The sequence below is a fragment of the Delphinapterus leucas genome, chromosome 19 (assembly GCF_059928025.1).
Source record: "Delphinapterus leucas isolate spDelLeu-1000000601 "Yukka" chromosome 19, BTC_Dleu_Yukka2, whole genome shotgun sequence".
Lineage (NCBI taxonomy): Eukaryota > Metazoa > Chordata > Mammalia > Artiodactyla > Monodontidae > Delphinapterus > Delphinapterus leucas.
In genome coordinates, this window is record NC_143147.1 from 50,654,857 (window position 1) to 50,676,849 (window position 21,993).

General features: G+C 50.6%; 1 protein-coding gene across 1 annotated transcript in view; it reads right to left on the reverse strand.

The window, feature by feature from the left end:
* HAP1 (huntingtin associated protein 1) overlaps positions 1-21,983 on the reverse strand; it is a 36,904-nt gene extending 14,921 nt beyond the window's left edge. Inside the window, 5 exon segments of the mRNA XM_089901266.1 lie at positions 1,061-1,127; positions 1,206-1,308; positions 1,665-2,032; positions 2,426-2,505; positions 3,298-21,983. Coding sequence (XP_089757392.1) covers positions 1,061-1,127; positions 1,206-1,308; positions 1,665-2,032; positions 2,426-2,505; positions 3,298-3,769 — 1,090 coding nt within the window. The 5' untranslated portion in view covers positions 3,770-21,983.
* Positions 21,984-21,993: the final 10 nt, after the last annotated feature.

Below are 21,993 nucleotides of genomic sequence, written 5' to 3' on the forward strand. Positions count from 1 at the left end.
ATATTATGGACTAGGATGTGGCAAGTGTAAAGGGTGCATCGGGGGTCACAGCTGCCGCACCCAGGCCAGCCTGGCAAGGTCTGAGATGCTAGGACCTCCCCGGAGAAATGGGGCTCGCCCAGCAGAAGGGAAGACAGGGCCCAGGCAGGGTGTGGAGAGGCCCAGAGGACACCAGGAGGGAGTGGCTGGGGCGGTGGGCAGGGCCCAGGTCACTAGGGCTGGGGTAGGGAGGGTGGGGTTTATCCTTTGGCCAATGGGGAGTTATTTGGGTGTTTTAGGCAGGGGAGTGACATAGATTTGGTTTTAGAAAACTCCTTTGCGCTGTGTGCAGAAGGGCCTGGAAGGGTAGGAGTGGAGGCAGAGAGACCAGTTAAGAGTTGACCTGGGCTAGAGGCAGCTGGGGTGGGAAAAGGAAAGAGACGTGAGCCTTTCCTAGGACGTAGGAGCAACAGAATGTGGGGACTGGCTCCTACTCCGGGGGCCTGGGACCAGGGGGGGCCATTCAGGGAACCCAGGGGGAAGGAAGGCCAGATTTGGAGTGAGCGGAACTGCACGAGTTCATCTGTTGCCACCTTGAGTATGCATCTCCCCAGCTAGGCCTGAGCTCCTCAGGGACAAACGCTGTGCCTCACTCATCTTCAGGACCACACAGTGCCAGGCACAGCCTCTGCCTAATAATGCAGTGCCTGAGGAGGGAGGGGGGCCTGGTCTCTGGCAGTTCATGGCTCCCTCCATTCCTCGCTCCCAGCCCCCTCCCTCCCCCTTCTCAGATAACAAAAGGAGACAAGCTTAGAGGAGCCCCATAGCATCCGTACAGCTCTTTACAGTTTGCACAAAGCACTTCCTCAGCTATAACCCCTGGAGAGGTCAGCAGGGCCAAGATTATGAACCCCCATTCTAAAGATGAAGTTTCAGAGAGGTTAAGGAACTTGTCCAAGGTAACACAGCTAGGAGGTGTCAGAGCTGCGACATGAACTCAAGTCTCCAGACTCCAAATCCCGGGTTCTTGTCTCTGCTCCTCTGGACAGCGCCCCCTACCCCCAGTTACAAGTTCACGTACAAAACTGCTCCACACAATCCAGGATGAACATCTGTCTCTCCTCCTCAAGGTCATCGAGTTGAGAGACCTGGAGAGCGGGAGAGAGGAAGGGGCAGGGGCGTCAACACCCCCTGCCCACGGGCACGCCCTCCTCCCCCGTCCTCACCTCCTCTCGCAGCTGCTCGTTCTCCTCCTCCAGCAGCCGCAGCCGCTCCTGCAGGGCCTCCAGCTGCGGGCAGTGGTGTGATTCTGACTCTGTCAGAGGAGTCCTAGGGGAGGGAGTGATGGGAGTCGGGGTGCAGGGGCTCGGGGGACCCAGTTCCCAGCCCACCCAGGGCTCCCCCACCCCAGGCTGACTGCGGTGGTCTCAGTTAGCTCCAGCAACCCCAGTGGCAGGTACATGGTGTCCCTGTTTGCGAACAAGGAAACTGAGGCTTGGAGAAGGGGCCGCCCAGGTGCAAAGGCAGGACACTTGCGGGGAATTCCCTGGCGGTCCAGTGGTTAGGATTGGCACTTTCACTGCCGTGGCCCAGGTTCAATCCCTGGTTGGAGAACTGAGATCTCGCAAGCCGCGTGGCACAGTGAAAAATTAAAAAAAAAAAAAAACAAAAGGCAGGACACTGACGGATCTGAGGCTTCGTAGGGATGACCATGCCCCCACTCTTCTTCTTCATCCTCCTCGTCCTCCTCCTCTTCATCATCAGAGTCTGAGTAAAGCTGAAGGAGGTCATCCCGCAGGCTCACCTGGTGTCTGAGACGTAAAATCTGGCAGGAGGAAGAGAAGCCCTGGGGCGGGGTATGGGCAGGGGCAGGCACACATCCCAGCACAGTGGGATGGAGGCCGGCCGCCTCCCGCTGCCCTCCCCACCCAGGTACCTCCTCCCTGGCCGAGCCCAGCATGGCTTCCAGCTTGCTGTTCTCCTCCATCAGAACACTGTTCCGTTTCACCAGGGACTGGCCAATGCGAGCTGCCGTGTTCAGGTCCCGCTCTCTCTGCAGAGGGACCCCCATCCATGGGGAATATGTTCCTGGTTTCTGGGATCTCCCAGACAGACGGGAGGAGCTAGCGTCCAGAGGAAAGCTAGGCCACTACTGGAGACCCTCTCCATCCCCTAGTTCTCCAAGGTACTAGACAAGAGCCTGCCATGAACCCACTGTGGGACCTGACTCAGTTTCCCCCTATGGAAAAAGAGATCAGAACGGATGGTGCTAAGAGCTCCTGCAGCCTGGACATCCCACATCCACCTGTCTTCCATAAGAGGGACCTCCAGCTTGGCCCCCAGAGAGGTAGCCAGGCAGGAGGAACACTCCTACCCCTACAGACATAATTAAAACGGGAGCCTGGCTAAAGCTGGGGCTGCCCCGGGTGGGGAAGGCAGCACACACCTCCTCTAGCAAACTTAACATCACTTTGACATCTTCTTGGGTGATTTTCTTCACTGGTGGGTGTAGGTCAGGACACAGCGCTGCAAGAGAAAACGGGAAGCTGCATCAGGAAAAAGGGGGCACATGCTACCTGCCACCCTACAGTTTCCTGCCCTCAACAGCAAGGGTCAGCAACAAGGGAGAAGACTGAGTTCCCTTTCTGCCCCCAATATCCTCTCCATACCCCCAGTAATCAGCACTCCCTTCCCTGCTCCCAGGGCCAGCTGGACTCGTTTGTTTGTTTGATTGATTGTTTGTTTTTTCTGGAGGGGCCTGGGAGGGGTAAGGAGATCCCAGTCCTACAGCTCGGAGGGAAGAGGAGAGGCAGCTTCTGTCTGAGGCTCCGCCCACCCCCAAGATTGTTTGGGAGTAGGGGGGGAAGCCCGATCTTGACCCCAGCAGCCAGGAGGTTGGCAAAACCTCCCCTCTGCCCACCCACCTCCCCGTCGCTGGCGCGGCGGGCCAGCGCAGGCTCAGAGCGCACCGGGCAGCGCCCTCCCGCAGCCCCCCGCCCCTCTCCTGGCACTGCGGTAGCCTCGGGAGGGGGGCACTGAGAGTGCGCAGATCTGCTGCAGCAACAGGCGTGAAGAGGAGGGCAGGGGAGCGCAAGCCCCGGGGATCTTACCCACCGACGGAAATAGGGAACGAGAGAAGGGGAGAAGGAGTGGGGAAAAGGGGACCGGAGAGGCGCCGCAGACCGTGACTTCGCAAGGGTGGGCGGAGGGGTGGGACTGAGTGCCAGAGGGGACCGGGCTCCCGGACCCGACGGGGCCCCCTCCTCCCTGCTGCTGCCCTAGTCCCACCTGCTCCGGGGGTCCGGAGACCCAGTTTACCTTCCTCCAGCTCCCGAATAAAGGAGGCGCGCTCGGGGCCCGACACCCCAGGCCGCCGGCCGATGTAGGCAGCCGGCGTCTTCCAGATACCCGCTGCCTTTCCAGTCCCCAAGCCAGCGGCCCGGGGGCCAAATGGACCTTGGAATATGAAGCGAGTCCACGGCGCGTCCGAGTTGTCGGGCACGGACTGGGCATTCCCCTGGACTGCCGAGAATGCGGACGCGCGCTGGACTCCTGCCTCCGATCCAGCCTTGGAGGCCGGGCGAGCTCCCGCTGAGGGTCCCGAGACGGTTGCGGATCCGGATCCTGCTGCCTGTCCTGCCGCCGGTACCTGCACAGGGGCGGATTCAGGCTCGGCGGAGGGCTCTGGAGCGGGATTGGCTGCGGGCGGAGGAGCTGGGGTGACTGCTGCCGGATCGCCGGGTCCCGGCCAGTCGCCGGCTGAACCCTGCCCCAACTCTTTCGGGCGCATCTTGAGTCCGCAGTCGGCTGCCGCAGCAGGGCCTTTATAACCTGTGCCTGGATGCGCGCCCGCCGGGCCGTACCACGCGCGGGAGGGGGCGGCCGAGGAGCACTGGCGGGCGCTCAGGAGGCGAGCTAATGAGGCGAAACAGAGCGCAAAAGTAAGAGAAGAGCGAGAAGAAGAGGCGAGTGGAGTTCCAGCTGGTTCAGCGGACTTGGGCTCCGAGTGCTGGCCTTCTCTCCCCTCTCCACCTCCGGAGAATGGTTTTGCCCAAAGCCGCCGCTTCCCGGGGTTTCGGTTACAGGGACTTGGAAGTCCCTAACTGGGGGCACCCCCTCGCTCCACTCCAGCCAGAGGCTTTTAGGCTGCCTTCCCTGGATCTGACCTGTAAGTTGGGGCCGTATTGTGTCTCTCCCGCGTGGGCTGGGAGATAAATCCAAACTCCAGTACGGCCTCCACGCGCTGCCCAGTCTGGGACATCATGATCCCGGCGCTCACACCCACGGTGTTCCAGCCGCTTGACAGACCTCTTTCTTATTTCTTAAGTCGTTTTATTGCCTTTCCTAGTGCTTTACCTCCGCCCTTATTCATTTTGCCCACCTCATACCACGGTAGCAAACACCTGTTCTTTCGGGAGACCCCACTTAGGTGTCTCCGCGTAAAGACTCATCCGACCCCGTCCTTCTCGGCCCCAGAGCATCCTTTATGCGATGGCCGCAGTGGTCACACTGTGTCTGTCTCCGAGACCAGACGTGCGCCCCTTCAACACAGGGAGCATGTTCCTCGGAGCGCAGCACGTGACGGGATACCTGTGAGGGTCGCCGTAAGTCCTGAATAGACTGTGGAGCGACAGAGGAATCCAGTGGCCATTTCTGTGCCTTTGGACCAGAGGAACCTACAGGCCAAAAAGAAATGGCTGCGGCACTGATTCTTTTAAAGCCTTGGGATTATTCCTGGTGCCCCAATTTCCTTCTCTTCAATACCGTCGATCACCAAATCCTGCTTAATTTACCTCCTAAATAGTTCTCAAATGTGCCACCTCCTTTTCAGCCCTTCTGCTCTTGAGGCCTCATTCTCTCTTCTAGATTGTTGTGAGTCTATCCTCCCACCCACCCGGGCCCCCATCCACATGACTCCATCTCTAACCCATCTCTCTCACTCATACCCCTATCCTAGCGAAGGAATTCCAGGAGCCCTTTTCCTACCGCCACCACTCAAAACCGGAGCCCAGGACAGAGGCTGTGCCCAAGGTATGCCCCTGGGACAGAGGCTCTTCGTGCTGACAGCGTGCTTTGGGGGCCAGGTGTCCATGACACAGCCTGGAACAAGAGGCACAACCCAGGAAGGAGGATCAGAGTGCCCCATCCCCATCCATCCAGTGGAGAAGCAGTGTGATTAGAGTATTTCCTTCTGTCTGGGTTCATTCATTCCTTTGACAAATATTTCTTGAGCACCTACTATATATACTAGGCACTGTGCTAGACTCTCAGACTAGATCAGGGAACAAGGGAAACTAGATCCCTGCTCTCCTGGAGTTTAGAGTCTAGAAGGGGAGGCAGATAAACAAGAGAACAAGCAAGGTAGTTACAGAGTGTGGGGAGTTCTCTGAAAGAAACAAACAGGGAGCTATGACTGAGAAAAATGGAAAGTGCTACTGACAGGGTGGTCCGGGCCGTGGGAGAGGAGAAATCATTAACTGCGTAGTATTTTGCATCTCAATCCACACCTCCAGCTTCACAGCCCATTCATATCCACCCCCCTCCAGTGGCAGCCTCTCTCCCCAGGAGCCTGTGTTTCTTATTCCTGATTGGTGAGTGAACCCTGGAGCCAATTCACCTCCCCTTCCCCAAATCCTGCATACCCCCATGGGGATTCATCTGCCAGTTTATCAAAGGAGCAGTCTGCACTAGTTACGTTGTTTCTGAAACAGTGGCTCAAATGCAGCCCCCTCATTGGCTGGGAAGTAAGAAGTGGTTCCCCTGTGGAACCAGACCCCTCCCAACCCTTGCCCACCTGGCCCCTGCTCCCTCTTCCTCTCCTCTCCTCCCATCCAGACTCCAGGGCACTTCTGCCAAGTTGTTAAAGGTGGCTCAGGCCAGAGGCTTTGGATAAAAAGATGGAGCATCTAAGATCCACGGCCATTTTTTATGGTCATACTCTTTAACAACCTTAATATTTGTTGGCTTCATTTCTTCTTTCATCTCAGCTCTTCTCGTTCCCCCTAACTTACCTTCTACTCCTTATTCATTCAACAAATATTTATTTATTTATTTATTTATTTATTATTGAAGTATAGTTGATTGACAATGTTGTGTTAATTTCTGCTGTACAGCAAAGTAACTCAGTTATACACATATATACATTCTTTTTTACATTCTTTTCCATTATGATTTATCCCAAGATATTGGATGTAGTTCCCTGTGCTATACAGTGGGACCTTGCTGTTTATCCATTCTATATGAAATAGTTTGCATCTACTAACCCCAAACTCCCACTCCATCCCTCCCCCATTCCCTGTCCCCCTTGGCAACCACAAGTCTGTTCTCTGTGAGTCTGTTTCTGTTTTGTGGATAGATTAATTTGTGCCATATTTTAGATTCCACATATAAGTGATGTCATACGGTATTTGTCTTTCTCTTTCTGACTTACTTCACTTAGTATGATAATCTCTAGTTGCATCCATGTTGCTGCAAATGGCATTATTTCGTTCTTTTTTATGGCTGAGTAATATTCCATTGTATGTATGTACCACATCTTCTTTATCCATTCATCTGTTGATGGACATTTAGGTTGTTTCCATGTCTTGGCTATTGTGAATAGTGCTGCTATGAACATAGGTGTGAATTCAACAAACATTTATCAAGCACCTGGTGCCAGGCATTGTGACAGGTGTTGGAGACACATCAGTGAAACAAAACAAAGATCTTTGCCCTCATAGGGCCCACATGCAATGCAGAGCTACAAATAATAAACAAAGAAGTAGAGCACATAGCATAAATGATGTGAAAAGTGCTGGGAGAAGAAAAGAAAGCAGGAGGAGGACCTGGGAGGGAGGGGTGGGTGGGCTGTGGGTTGCAAGTTTAAATATTTGGGTGGTCAGGGAAGCTCTCACTGAAGAGTCACTTAAGTCCAGAGCTGAAGGAGGGAGGGAGCTGGGGAGAATAATCACCAACAGAGGGTGAGAAGCAGCAACAGCAAATGCAAAGACTCGAGGCCAGAGAAGGAGGCCACAGTTGCTAAAATGACATGAACAAAGGGGGCTATAGATGAGGGAGGTGGAGAGGTAACAGCAGGGCCCGATGGGCTAGACCTAAGTTGAGTCAGTGGAGGACTTTACATCAGAGGAGTGATGTCACCTGATAAGCTTTAACAGGAAGGCGCTGGCTGTTTGGCTGAGAATAGACAGCCAGCAGGGGGTGTCTTAGTCCGTTCAGATTGCTCTAACAAAATACCATAGACTGGATGGCTTATAAACAACAGAAATTTACTCCTCAGAGTTCTGGAGGCTGGAACTCCAAGATCCAGATGCCAGCATGATCCGTGTCTGGTGAGAGTTCCAATTCCTTGTTCGTAGGCAGCCCTCTTCCCTTCTCACTGTGTCCTCACCTGGTAAGGGAGCTCTCTGGGGTCTCTTTTATAAGGCTGCAATTCCCATTCAGGAGGGCTCCACCCTCATGGCATAATCACTTCCTCAAAGCCTCCTCCTCCTCTTAATACTATCACATTGGGGCTGAAGTTTCAGCCTACGAATTGCAGAGGGAGGTGGAGGACAAAACAGTCTGTAACAACCCTATCACTCTTCTAAAAAAAAATAAAAGGTTTTTTGAGATATAACTCACGTGCCATAAAATTCACCATTTAAAAGTGTCCAGGGGCTTCCCTGGTGGCGCAATGGTTGAGAGTCCGCCTGCCGATTCAGGGGACACGGGTTCGGGCCCCGGTCCGGGAAGATCCCACATGCCGCGGAGCAGCTGGGCCTGTGAGCCATGGCCGCTGAGCCTGCGCGTCCGGAGCCTGCGCGTCCAGAGCCTGTGCTCCGCAACGGGAGAGGCCACAACAGTGAGAGGTCCGCGTACCACAAAAAAAAAAAAAGTGTCCAATCTGGACTTCCCTAGTGGCACAGTGGTTAAGAATCTGCTGCCAGTGCAGGGGACAGGTTCAAGCCCTGGTCCGGGAAGATACCACATGCCGCGGGGCAACTAAGCCTGTGCGCCACAACTACTGAGCCTGCACTCTAGAGCCCACGAGCCACAACTACTGAAGCCTGCACGCCTGGAGCCCGTGCTCCGCAACAAGAGAAGCCACCGCAGTGAGAAGCCTGCACACCAGACCGAAGAGCAGCCCCCACTTGACACAACTAGAGAAAGCCCGCACGCAACAACAAAGACCCAACACAGCCAAAAATAAATAAATAATTTTTAAATTAACTAATTAATTAAAATAAATTAAAAATAAATAACTTTAAAAATTAAAAGATAAAACAAAAAAAGAGAGAAAAAATGTTTAATCTCTGGTTTTAGTATATTCACGGAATTGTACAACCAACACCACTACCTAATTTCAGAACATTTTCATCAAACCAGAATGAAACCCCATACCCATTGGTAGTCATTCCCCATTCCCCTCCCCCACAAGCCCCAGCAACCACTAATCTACTTTCTATCTCTATGGATTGCCTATTCCGGACACTTCATATAAATGGAATCATATAATATGTGGCCTTTGTGTCTGGCTTCTTTCACTTAGCATCATGTTTTTAAGGTTCATCTAAGGTGTAGAATATATCAACACTTCATTCCTTTTTTTGTAAACAGACTTATTGAGGTATAATTGACAATTCTAACTGAACATACTTGAATAGGGTAAGTTTTGATATACTCATGAAACCATCATCACAGTCAAGATAATGAACATATCCATCACTCCATATTTTATCTTTCAAAAAAGTAAAGTTTATATTTTAGAGCAGTTTTAGGTTCACAGCAAAATTGAGCTTAGAAATTACAAAGAGTTCCCTATATATCCCCTCCCACAACACATGCATAGCTTTCCTCATTATCAACATCTCCCCCCAGAGCGGGACATTTGTTACCACTGATGAGCCTAAACTGACACATCATAATCACCCAAAGTCCGTAGTTTACATTAGGGGTCACTCTTGGTGTTTTACATTCTATGGATTTGGACAAATGTATGACATGTAGCCATCATTATGGTATCATACAGAACATTTTCCTTGCCCCAAGAATCCTCTGTAACATGGATAGGCTTAGAGATGATCGTACTAAGTGAAGTAAGTCAGAAAGAAAAAGACAAATACCATATGATATCACTTATACGTGGAATCTAAAAGATGACACACATGAACTTATTTACGAAACAGAAGTAGACTCACAGACGTAGAGAACAGATTTGTGGCTGACAAGGGGGGAGGAAGGATGGGGGAGGGATGGACTAGGAGTTTGGGATTAGATGGCGCAAACTATTATATATAAAATGGATAACAACCTTGGATAACCTTGTTGTTTAACAAGGTCCTACTGTATAGCACAGGGAATTACATTCAAATCCTGTGATAAACCATAATGGAAAAGAATATAAAAAAGAATGTATACATATATGTATAACTGAATCACTTTGCTGTACAGCAATAATTAACACATTATAAATCAACTATGCTTCAATTTAAAAAAAAATCCCCTGGGCTCCACCTTTTCATCCCTCCCTCTACCTCAACCCTGGCAACCATAGATATTTTCACAATCTCATAGTTTGGCCTTTTCCAGAATGTCATATAGTTGGAATCACACAATATCTAGCCTTTTCGGATTGGCTTCTTTCACTTACTAGTATGTATTTAAGGTTCTTCCATGTCTTTTCATGTCTTGATATCTCATTCTTTTTTTGCACTGAATAATATTTTATCATCTGGATGTACCATGGTTTATTAATCTATTCACCTACTGATGTCCTTTCATTTTTGTTTTATTTATTTATGTATTTTGGCTGCACCAGATCTTAGTTGCAGCACACAGGATCTTCGTTGCGGCATGCAGTATATTTAGTTGAGGCATGTGGACTTCTTAGTTGGGGCATGTGGGCTTCTTAGTTGCAGGAATGCATGCAGGATCTAGTTTCACAACCAGGGATCAAACCCGGGACCCCTGCATTAGGAGCGCGGAGTCTTACCCACTGGACCACCAGGGAAGTCCCCTTATGTTTTTGAAAAGAGCCTTTTTTTTTTTTTTTTTGGCGGTACGCGGGCCTCTCACTGTTGTGGCCTCTCCCGTTGCGGAGCACAGGCTCCGGACTCGCAGGCTCAGCGGCCATGGCTCACGGGCCCAGCCGCTCCGCGGCATGTGGGGTCTTCCTGGACCGGGGCACGAACCCGTGTCCCCTGAATCGGCAGGCGGACTCTCAACCACTGCGCCACCAGGGAAGCCTGAGCCTTTATTTTTTAAAGATAGATACCGAACTTTTTGTATATGAAACAATGTCTGGGATTTGCTTCAAAATAACACAGGAGGGGGAAGCCAATGGGGACATAGATGAAACTAGGTCGGCCATGAGTTGATAACTAGTGTCGTCATCAGGCGGATCATAATACTGTTCTCTCTCTCTCGTGTGTTTTTTGTTTTCCATAATAAAATCTTACACTTTAATTGAAGTATAGTTGATATACGATGTGTTAGTTTCTGGTGTACAGCAAACTGATTCAGTTATACATATATATATACATATTCTTCTTCATATTCTTTTCCATCATGGTTTATCCCAGGATACTGAATATAGTTCCCTGTGCTCTACAGTAGGACATTGTTGTTTATCTATTTCATATATAGTAATTTGTATCTGCTAATCCCAAACTCCTAATTTATCCCTCCCGCCTTTGGTAAATATAAATTTGTTTTCTATGTCTGTGAGTCTATTTCTGTTTTGTAAATAAGTTCATTTCTATCATTTTTTTAGATTCCACATATAAGTGATATCATATGGTATTTGTCTTTCTCTTTCTGACTTACTTCATTTAGTATGATAATCTCTAGGTCCATCCATGTTGCTGCAAATGGCATTATTTCATTCTTTTTTATGGCTGAGTAATATTCCATTGTATATATGTACCACATCTTCTTCATCCATTCATCCGTCGATGGACATTTAGGCTGTTTCCATGTCTTGGCTATTGTAAATAGCACTGCTATGAACATTGGGGGGGGGTGTCTTAATAAAATCTTACTTTTAGGAAATTCCCTTGTGGTCCAGTGGTTAGGACTCGGCGCCTTCACTGCCAGGGCCTGGGTTCAATCCCAGGTCAGGGAACTGATATCCCACAAGCTGCGCAGCACAGCCAATAAATAAACAAATAAATAAAATCTTACTTTTAAAGTAGTAACACACAGACACACATTACCCCTGATAACTCCCTATCCTCTACAAAGAGGGCTGAAAATCAGTTGTAAGCATCTCTCCTGCTTTGTCACCCAAAACATTCCAATCTTACACAGTTTCATTGCCATCAAGGCCAACAAGAGTCCAACTTTTTGGCAGCACATTCATTCCTGTTTGGGGCTCCCATCTCACCCACCTGCACCTCTGCCATCCACTGACATCCCCCCGCTCCAGCCATGCAGGACTTCTCCCAACTCTTGGAACTTCTCACACTTTCATTCATTCACTCAACAAGTCTTCATTGAGCCCCTCCAAGAGCCTGGTACTCTTCTAGGAACTGGGGATACAGCAATGAACAAGACAAGCCCCTACCGTCGGGAGCTTCCACTCTAGGGAAGTAGACACAGTAACACCACCTATAATGTCACATAGTGACACCATGTATAATATCCTATGGTGATAAGCACTGTGGGAGAGAAAGAGAGCCGAGTAAGGAGGAGGAGGAACAGATGTTACTGTTTCAGAAAGCGTGTTCTGGGAAGACTTCCCTGAGGAGGTGACATTTGGGCACAGACCAAAGTGAATTAAGCAAGTGAGCCCTGCCTATATGAGGGAAGAGCTGTTCAGGCAGAGGAAAAGCAAGTACAAAGACCTGGAGACCCGTGCCTGCTTGGATGCTCGTGGGGTGGGACACCCCCGAGGATTTTCCAGCAGGAGAGCAACATGGTCTAACCTACATTTATGAGAAGATCACTTTGGCTCCTGGGTAAAGAATGAATTCCGGAGCAACGCTGTCCAATAAGAATAGAATGGGAGTCACAAACACAAGTCACAGATGTAATTTTTTTCATATTCTTTTCCACTGTGATTTATCACGGGATATTGAACACAGTGCTATACAGTAGGACCTTGTTGTTTATCCATTCTATATATAATAGTTTGCATTTGCTAATCCCAAACTCCCAATCCATCCCTCCCCCACCCCCTTCTCCTTGGCAACCACAAGTCTGTTCTCTATGTCCATCTGTTTTTGTTTTGCCACACGTGTGATTTTAAATGTTCTAGCAGCTGTATTTTTTTATAGCAGCTGTATTTTATTTTATTATTTTTTAATACATTTATTTATTTTATTTTTTTATTATTTTTGAATGCATTGGGTCTTCGTTGCGGTGCACGGGCTTCTCATTGCGGTAGCTTCTCTTGTTGCAGAGCACGAGCTCTAGGCGCACAGGCTTCAGTAGTTGCAGCACACAGGCTCATTAGTTGTGGCTCGTGGGCTCTAGAGCCCAGGCCCAGTAGTTGTGGTGCACGGGCTTAGTTGCCCTGTGGCACGTGGGATCTTCCCAGACCAGGGCTCGAACCCGTGTCCCCTGCGTTGGCAGGCGGATTCTCAACTACTGCATCACCAGGGAAGTCCCCCACTGATCTTTTTTTAAAAAAACAAAAAAATTTTCTTTCTTGTGATGAGAACTCTTAGGCTTTACTCTCTTAACGACTTTCACAGATAGCATAAAACAGTGTTAATTCTATTTATCATGTTAGACATCACATCCCAGGAACTTCTTTATCTTGTAACTGGGAGTTTGTACCTTTTGACTGACTTCCCCTACTTCCCCCTTCCCCTACCCCCCATCTCTGTTAACCACAAATCTGATTTCTTCTTCTGTGTTTGCTTTTAAAGTATAATTGACCTACGACGCTGTGTTAATTCCTGGTGCACAACACAGTCATTCAATATCTCTATGCATTTCAAAATGGTCACCGTGGGAGTTCCCTGGTGGCCTAGTGGTTAGGATTCCGGGTTTTCACTGCCGTGGCCCAGGTTCAGTCCCTCGTTGGGGAACTGAGATCCTGCAAGTCACGCAATGCGGCACCACCCCCCAAAACAAAAAATAATATATATATATATCACCATGATAAGTCTAGTCACCATCTGTCACCATACAAAGATATTACATAGTTACTGACTAGCTCCCTCACTGTACATTTCATACCCATGACTCATTTATTTTGCAACTGAAAATTTGTACCTCTTAATCTCCCTCAACTTTTTGTTTCCTCCCCTCTGACAACCACCTGTTTGTATCTCTTATCTATAACTTTGTTTCTGTTTTGTTATGTTTGTTCATTTGTGTTTTTTTTTTAGGATTCCACATATGGGTGATATCATAGGTATTTGTCTTTCTGTCTGACTTATTTCACTTAGCATAATACCCTCTAAGTCCATCCATGTTGTTGTAAAGGGCAAGATTTCGTTCTCTTTTATGGCTGAGTAATATTTCATTATATATATATATATATGTATATATCACATCTTCTTTATCCATTCATCTGTTGATGGACACTTTGCTTCCATGTCTTGGCTATTGTAAATAATGCTGCTGTGAACATAGAGGTGCATAAAGTGTGCACGTCTTTCCTACAGTTTATTTGTCAGCAAAAAGTTCTTTATTATTTTTTTACTGAAGTGTAGTTGATTTACAATGTTGCGTCAGATTCTGGTGTACAGCAAAGTGGTTCAGTTATACATATATATATTCTTTTTCATTATGTTATTACAAGATATTGAATATATTTCCCTGTGCTATACAGTAGGACCTTGTTGTTTATCTGTTTTATATACAGTAGTTGGTGTCTGCTAATCCCAAACTCCTAATTTATCCCTCCGCCCCCCGTTTGGTAACCATAAGTTTGTTTTCTATGTCAGTGAGTCTGTTTCTGTTTTGTAAATAAGTCCATTCGTGGACTTATTTACATATAAGGCTGTACATATAAGTGATATCATTTGATATCTGTCTTTCTCTGTCTGTCAACAAGAAGTTTTAAGAAGACACAACCCACCCCCAAGGGCTTGCTGTGGACAGGGAGGTTGGAGAATACCAGGAGGTGGCCATGACCGGGCATCAGCACAGCCCGGACTACATGAGCCTGCAGCTCTGCACCTCTGTCGAGTGGCTCCCCCACTAGCCACTAGCTTCCTGGACAGTCTTACTAGAGGCATCTCTGTAGCTCCAACACCAAGCACGGAACAGGACATAGAGTAGGGGCCCATTCAATTTTTGCTGAATAGATGTTTGCTGAACTGAATTATCCCAGTCCTTGATAAAGTAGCCCTGAGACCCCTGGGAAGTGTGGGGTAAAGAAGAAGGAAGTGGGATGGAGAAGACAGAGTTGAAGGGGACCCAAGAGGCTCCCAGGTAACAACACCCTCTAGGACCAGGCACTAGTGCCTGGCAACTCTCACTGTAGCCACCAGAGGGCAGTGCCAGTCCACATGCCCCCACCCCCACCCCACCCCACCCCAGCTCCTCCCTCGCCTGCAGGGTCATCACCCCACAGAAGAGGCAGTGCAGGGATGGTGACTCCACTTTTCAGATGGAAAAACCAGGGCTCAGACCCCCAGTCCGTCCACAATAAGCATTTCGGTCTGGCTGTTGGGTTTCTGCCACTTGCTGCCCAGGTCTGCCAGGCATACTCCTCACCGCAGCCATGAACTTGGGGCACAGACACTCTGATCCCCAGCCTTGGGTGACACACACCCAGCTCAGGCCACCTCCCCTGGCCTGAACCTGGAAAAAGCCACCTGGGACAGGGTTCCCCGTGGAAAGAGCCCCTGAGGTTGAATGCAGGGACCTGGGCAGGGCCAGGCACCAGGCCTACCTTCTGCATCAGACTTGGGGGCAGGACGGAGGGGTTCCCTGGACGTGGGACAGCACAGACCTCTCACCCCCACCCCCACTCCTGCTCGTCTCCCGCAGGCCTCCGGGGAGCCCTCCTCCCTCTCCTGGTCCCACTTCCCCAGCAGAACCAGGCAATGGCCACGACAGTGTAACCCCCGATCCCCCGGGTCCCTCCACCCCTCAGCGCCCCCTTTCCCTTACTCCGCTTCCCAGGATCCCAGCCAGACTCCTGGGGCACTGAGCCTTCCAAGCCCTCCCCTGAGCCGGGGTGAGGACGTGGGGATGCACTGGGGTCCTGAGCACCTCAGCCCACTGTCTTCTGGTTTCTAGGCCCTGCTGTTGGCCAGGACAGTGAAGAGAGAGAAGCAAGGAGAGAGGACAGAGGGGAAGTACCTGGGGCGATGGTCGGGGTGGGACGCAGGGGCTCCAGGGAGGATGGCCAGGACCTTGGGCAGAGTGCCATTTCCTCCTCTCCAAGCCCCACCAAGCTCTCTCCCACAGGGCTCTTGTTCCGTAGAACCCCTGCCACCCATACAGCCTGCAGGCTCACTCCTGCTCATCTGTCCTTCTGAGGTTGCCCTCCTCCTCTGAGAAGCCCTCCCTGCTCCGAGACCAGGGTGTCTCCTTGATCTGCCTTCTCCTGGCATCCTCGCTTGCCTCTCACTGTTCACCGTGTAAGATTGTTACCCATGAGCTGATTATTTTAAAAACAATGAGGAACTGATTCACTTTGTTATAAAGCAGAAACTAACACACCATTGTAAAGCAGTTATACTCCAATAAAGATGTTAAAAAAAAAAAAAAGGGCTTCCCTGGTGGCGCAGTGGTTGAGAGTCCGCCTGCCGATGCAGGGGACACGGGTTCGTGCCCCGGTCCGGGAAGATCCCACATGCCGCGGAGCGACTGGGCCCGTGAGCCATGGCCGCTGAGCCTGTGCGTCCGGAGCCTGTGCTCCGCAACGGGAGAGGCCACAACAGTGAGAGGCCCGCGTACCACAAAAAAAAAAAAAAAAAAAGAATGAGTGAAGAGGAGAATACAGCTCAGGGTACAGGAGACCATGTTTGCTGTCTATTGAAAAAAAATAATAAAATAAAAACAATGAGGGACTTCCCTGGCGGTCCAGTGGTTAGGACTTCTCACTTCCAAAGCAGGGGGCACAGCTTCGATCCCTGGTCAGGGAACTAAGATCCTGCATGCCGCGTGGAGCAGCCTAAATTAATTAATTAATTAATTAAAATAGAAACAATGAGGGCAGTGTCTGCTTTGCTCACTTCTGTATCCTCAGGACTCTAATTAGAGTAGGCACTCTGTATTTGTTGAATGAACACGATGGATTCTCTGGGTGAGTCTGTCTGTTGCGGGGGTGGGGGGGAGTGACCCCCAAAGGCTTCAGAGAGGGCTGACTTGCCCAGGCAAGGTGAGAGCCCAGGACTCTGGACTCCCAGACCAGTGCTCCCCAATCCCCAGCAGAGGTGAGCCCCACTGGGAAACCTTCCAGGCAGCGCCTGTTGGGAGCAAGGGGATTCAAGGATGGGAGCCACAGACCCTCAGTGGGGGACACCCAGCTCAGTCACCTCCCCCGAACTCTCACTTAGAGCCCCTCAGCCTGGCCCCCACTCACTTCCTCCAGGGACCAGAGCTGTGGGCCTAAGTGGGATATGGAGCTGGCAGGTCACAGGGCCGGCCCTGCCCTGGGAGGCTCTGTGGGGAACAGCTGGGAGAGGGGTGAGGGGAGCCACAGCACCCACTGTGAGGAGGGCAGTGCCGTCAGCCGGGTCTAGCCTGCCGGGCAGGCAGTGCTGGCGAGCCTGGGAGGATGTTCTGCTGCTCTCGGGCCTCTCTGAGCTCCCCCCAGCCCCAGGGAGGATACCAAAGAGCCCTTTGCTCCTTGACTTGTCCCCCTCTGATCCTTGGGTCTGTGTCCAGGCTCTGTGCCCTTCCAGGGGAATTTGTGGGGCTGGAGGGCAGGGAAGGAGGGAGAGGGGAGGGGCAGTGCTGCTGGGGTGGGGAGGAGAGAGAGGGCTGTGTTCTGGCCCCAGAGGAGGGGAGCTTAGCACCTCTGACCAAGGAGTGAGGATTCCCGGTGGAGGAACATGCCCTGAGGTCCCCTTATCAGGCAACCCCATTGCCACTCCCGCCCTTCCATGGAGACCTTTGTCAGTTGCTGCAGAACCCCTCCCATCACCGCCCCACCAGGTCATCCTCCAGCCTCTGCCTGGATATCTCCAGTAATGCGGAGCTCAGTAAAGTAGTCTGTGCACTTCCAGACAGCTCTCATTCTCGAAAAGTCTTCCTCAAGACTTCTGCTTAGAGCAAAGATCTTCTTTGTAATCCCACTCCCACACGCAATCCCACTTCTTGTTCCAGTTACGCCCTCTGGGGACCCCCAGAATGAGGCTGCACCCCCCAGTGCTCTGGCACACCTGACAGGTCTTTTGCCAATGTGCTCTTCTCCAGGCCCCGCATCCTTTGTTCGGGCATGAACCCCATCCCTCCTGATCTCATCGGGGCGCCCCAGGCCAGCCAGGGGGTGCCAGTGGGGCCATGGCATCAATGCAGACCTAGGCTCAGGGTCCCAACCTTGGGGACGGGGTGTGGGTAAAGCCCCTTGGGATTAAGAGTCAGGTGTCCTGGGGACTTCCCTGGTGGTCCAGTGGTTGAGGATCCATCTTGCAATGCAGGGGACGCCAGTTCCTTCCTTGGGGAACTAAGATCCCACATGCCGTGGGGCAACTAAGCCTGTGCACCACAACTAGAGAGAAGCCCGCGCACCACAGCGAAGAACCGCGCACCACAAAGAAAGATCCTGTATGACGCAACGAAGACCCGACACAGCCAAAAAATAAATAAATATATATTTAAGAAAAGGGAAAGAAATAGAACAAAATTAAAGAAAGAAAGAGTCAGGTGTCCTGGATTCAGATCTCAGCCCAGGTGCTCACACAGCTGTTCTGCCTTCGGCACGTTTTCTAACCTCTCTGAGCCTCGGGGGCTGCACCTTGTATAATTTACCTTCATTTTATACACCTCACAGGGATGTGGGGACTGAGATTATTCAGTAAAGTACTTTGCACCTGAGGGCTCATAACTGCTGTTGTTAGTATGAGTTAAAACTATAGAGTTATAGGCAGGTCACTGGAACGTCTTTAGCCTCAAAAGTGAAATGAGGGGAAATAATCCTCACCCTCAAAGTTGTGAGGAAATCACTTAGCATAGGGTCTGGTACTAAGAAAAAGGTAAATGAGTGATGATGGGTATGATCACTGACTGTTACTACGACCGGCCCTCCAAGAATGACCTCAAGACAGAACCTCACCCTCCACGTGGGGTCACTGCTGCCTTCTGGTTAAAACCTCAGTGGTTTCCCCACACACACACACACCCCATCTTATCCAGGATCAAGTTCACACGCTTTGGCCAGATGCACAAGGCCTTCCGCCATCTGACTTTTGCCCCATTTTCCAGCCTGTTTCTCACTGTACCGCGCCCCTCCTCTTTAAGGGCCGGGCACACCAACCCAGTGTTATTTCTTGAACTCCCCACCCAGATCCCCACGTCCATGTCTTCGCTGTTCCCACTGCCAGGAATGCCGGTGCCTCCCAGTGATGCCCAGCAAATACCTCCTCCTTATTCACAATGCGGCTCAATTGTCCCCCACTCCCTCTCGGACTTCCTGGACCCACCCAGACTCCTAAGCACATGCTCCCATCCATGCCGTCCTGCTGGTCTTGGTTTACTGTCCATCCACCTTCCCCCTGGAAGACAAGAACATGGGCGTCTCTACCCACGGTGCCTTGAACAAAGCCTGGCAAACAGCAGGCCCTTAGGAAGCATTGATGAATGAATGAATGAATGAATGAATGAACGATCCACAAATCTAGCCAACGCAGTGCTACTGCGTTCCTCCAGAGACAGTTCTTTCCTTGGGGAACAAAGATCCCACATGCCGCGGGGCAACTAATCTTTCCCACACGTTCTGGGTGTAGCTGAATTTCCCCATATTTCCTATATGTGCATAGATGTTTTTAGATTCAAGTATAGGATTTAGGATTCCATCAAATTATTTCCTACCTAGTTATTTTATCTTATCGATTGTACCTTTTAAGCCAACTTATATGCTTTGGAGATGAGGTCACGCAGAAATGTTTTTTAAATGTTTAGTGTAAGACTCCCTTTAATAACTTATTTTTAGTAACTTATTTTTTTAATTGACAGACGTTATTTTAAGCCATTTTAGGTCCACAGATGAGAACTTATTTTTAAGACTTTTTTTGGCCGCGCCATGCAGCATGTGGGATCTTAGTTCCCCGACCAGGGATCAAACCCATGGCCCCTGCACTGGAAGCGCAGAAGCTTAACCAGACCGCCAGGGAAGTCCTTTAAAGACGTATTTTAATAACTTGATATTAATCCCACCTTGTTGGATTCTGCCCCTCATTCCAGCCCATCGCCATTTCTGGGCAGGTGGGGGCTTGGTTCAGCCATCTAGCAAGTGCCCCTCGCTTGTCATAGGTGGGTGTCTGTCTGCATTGGTACTGTTGATACCAAGGTAGAGATGTTGATCATGTGGGTGGCAGAGACCTTCCTCCAGACCCTCTAGACGGACAGGGCCAGGGTCCTATTCCTTGGATGTGGCTCAGTCAGGTCTGCCCACCTCACCTCGGCCTGCATTTCCCTCTGGTCTGCTACCCTGTCAGTTCTTTTGCTGACATCCGCTCAGCTCTTCCGCTGGCTTCCCCAACAAACCTACCTAAAAAGGCAGCAGCTGGTCCCGGAACTCATTCTCAGTCGCGGACCCCAGGTCCTATATGTCCCCTTTCTTTCTATCAGAAACCTGATTTTTATCAAGGAGGTAATGTGTGCAGCTGAAATACTGTTTCCCAGATTCCCTTGGAGCAAGGGATGGTCATGTGACCGTGTCCAGCCCATGTCCAGATACGTCCCTGGAGTGGATGTCCCTTCTGGAAAATGAAAAGGCAATGCCTCTCTAGAAAAAAGCCTCTCGCCCTTTCCCCTTCTTCTTGCTGGAATCGCTGTGCTTTCTCATTTCATCCTCATGTTCGGTAGGCGGAGCAGGCATTACCCCCTTTTTACAGATGAGGATATTGAAGTTCAGAGAAGTGAACTGACTTTCTCAAGGTTGCGGGGCTCAGACAGCTCCTGCGTGAAAACTGAAGCAGCAGTCAACTCACTCCATTGAGTTTAACTTGCATTGTTTCCCCTTTTGACCAGGCTGCCAGGAAGCTCAGCGTCAATGAGGAAGCTCAGTCATGGCTAGTATGAACCCTTAGTATGGGTGCTTTGCTGCCCCTTGCTTTCCCTTGTCCTCATTGCCTGTTTTGAGACTTGAAAGAGCAATCCTTTCTTGTAAGCCATCTCCAATCCTCTTTTGGAAAGATGGTGGGTGGGAGAGAGTTATATTCCACTGGCTTCCCCAGATCTACTCCCCACTCTGCTCTGGGCAGCAGGATACAACATGGATAGACCACATTGATGGGCTCTCTGGTTTCTGCTTGGGTTTGGCCAACAGGGAGCACCAGTAGGGAGTGAGGTCACAGCCTTCCCTTGTCAGGAACCTCATCCACAGGGCTCTGTCCCCAAGAAGCACTCCTTCCCTTCTTGCCTGAGGGTAGGGAAGGTGAGGCCACCATAATTAGTCCAGAGTACTACCCTCTCCCTTCCTGCTTCCTATACCTGCCCACACCTTTGTAAAACTGTCCCTTTAGCAAATTCTCAAATTACCCAAATTGATTGTTTCCTATCAGGACTCTCTTATGGGCTGAATGTCTGTGTCCCTCTGAATTCATATGTTGAAGTTCTAGCCCCCAGTGTGATGGTATTTGGAGATAGGTCCTTTGGGAGATAATTTGGTTTAGATGAGGTCACAAGGGTGGGACTCTCATGATGGGATTCGTGCCCTTATAAGAAGAGGGAGAGAAATCTCTCTCTCTCTGAGCCAGCACCAAGGAAAGGTCATGTGAGCACACAGCAAGGAGGTGTTGTCTGCAAGCCAAGAAGTAGGCTCTCACCAGACATGGAATCTACTGGCACCTTGATCTTGGACTTCCTGCCTCCAGAACTGTGAGAAGTAAATGGGGTTTGAGCCACCAGTCTATGGTATTTTGTTATAGCAACCCGAGCAGACTAAGGCAGGCCCTGAACACAAGAGTACAGAAAGCGCATTGTTAAGAGACCTTCTCGTGGGAATTCCCTGGCAGTGCAGTGGTTAAGACTGTGCACTTTCACTGCCAAGGGCCGGGGTTCAATCCCTGGTCGGGGAACTAAGGTCCCACAAGCCGCGAGGCACAGCCAAAAAAAAAAAAAAAAGACCTTCTCATGATCTCTGAAAATTCTGTTCTCCCCTCCCATTCCATGGCCCCTCTCCGCAGAGCTCGGCTCAGCATCTCATCACCTCTCCCCTGCACCTTTCAGCTGCCGTCTAACTGGGCTCCCTACTGCCCCCAACACCAGACCTGTGCCACTGCTCCTCCAAGAACAAGGCCGTGACCTCCCTCCACGGCCCGAGCTCCAGGCAGGTATAGAGATGAGGCAACGGATCTGGTGAGAGCAGGCCCGCAGGCGCCACATGTTCCAGGCTTGGCATGTGTGTCATACTCAGCCCTCCCCAGGAAGGAGAATTTGGGGACGTGGGTGGGGGACCGTCACATAAGCTGACAGTGGCACCGTGATGGGTGAAATGAGAGCGGAGGGAACAGCATGGACAATGATCAGGAGGCAAGAAACAGCGCGGAGGATGTTGGCTGAAGGGACGGAGGGGAGGGGTGCAGGGGCGGGGGCGGGCCCACCACACACCGACCAATAAGGGGCCTGGACTCCAAGCTACAGGCCACGGCGGGGCGGGGGGTGGGGTGGGGTGGGGGTGGGGTAGTGTTCTGCCCTGGAGAGATGGGCCAATGTTCATTAAGGCTGGACGGGGGCAGAGCGGGCTGAAAGTTGAGAGGCCGGCAAGGAGGCTGCCCGCTGAAGAGATAAATACGGCCTGGTGTGCCCAAAACGGGGGACTCAACCCCAGTCATCTCTTCATCCCTCCTAGCCTCCTAAGGTTCCAAGTTGTGTGTATTAAATTAAACCAACTCCAGCTCCTGGAAGTCTCCTTTCTCCCTGCTCCCCCGCACCTTGCCTTCTCCACACACAAGGCAGCCG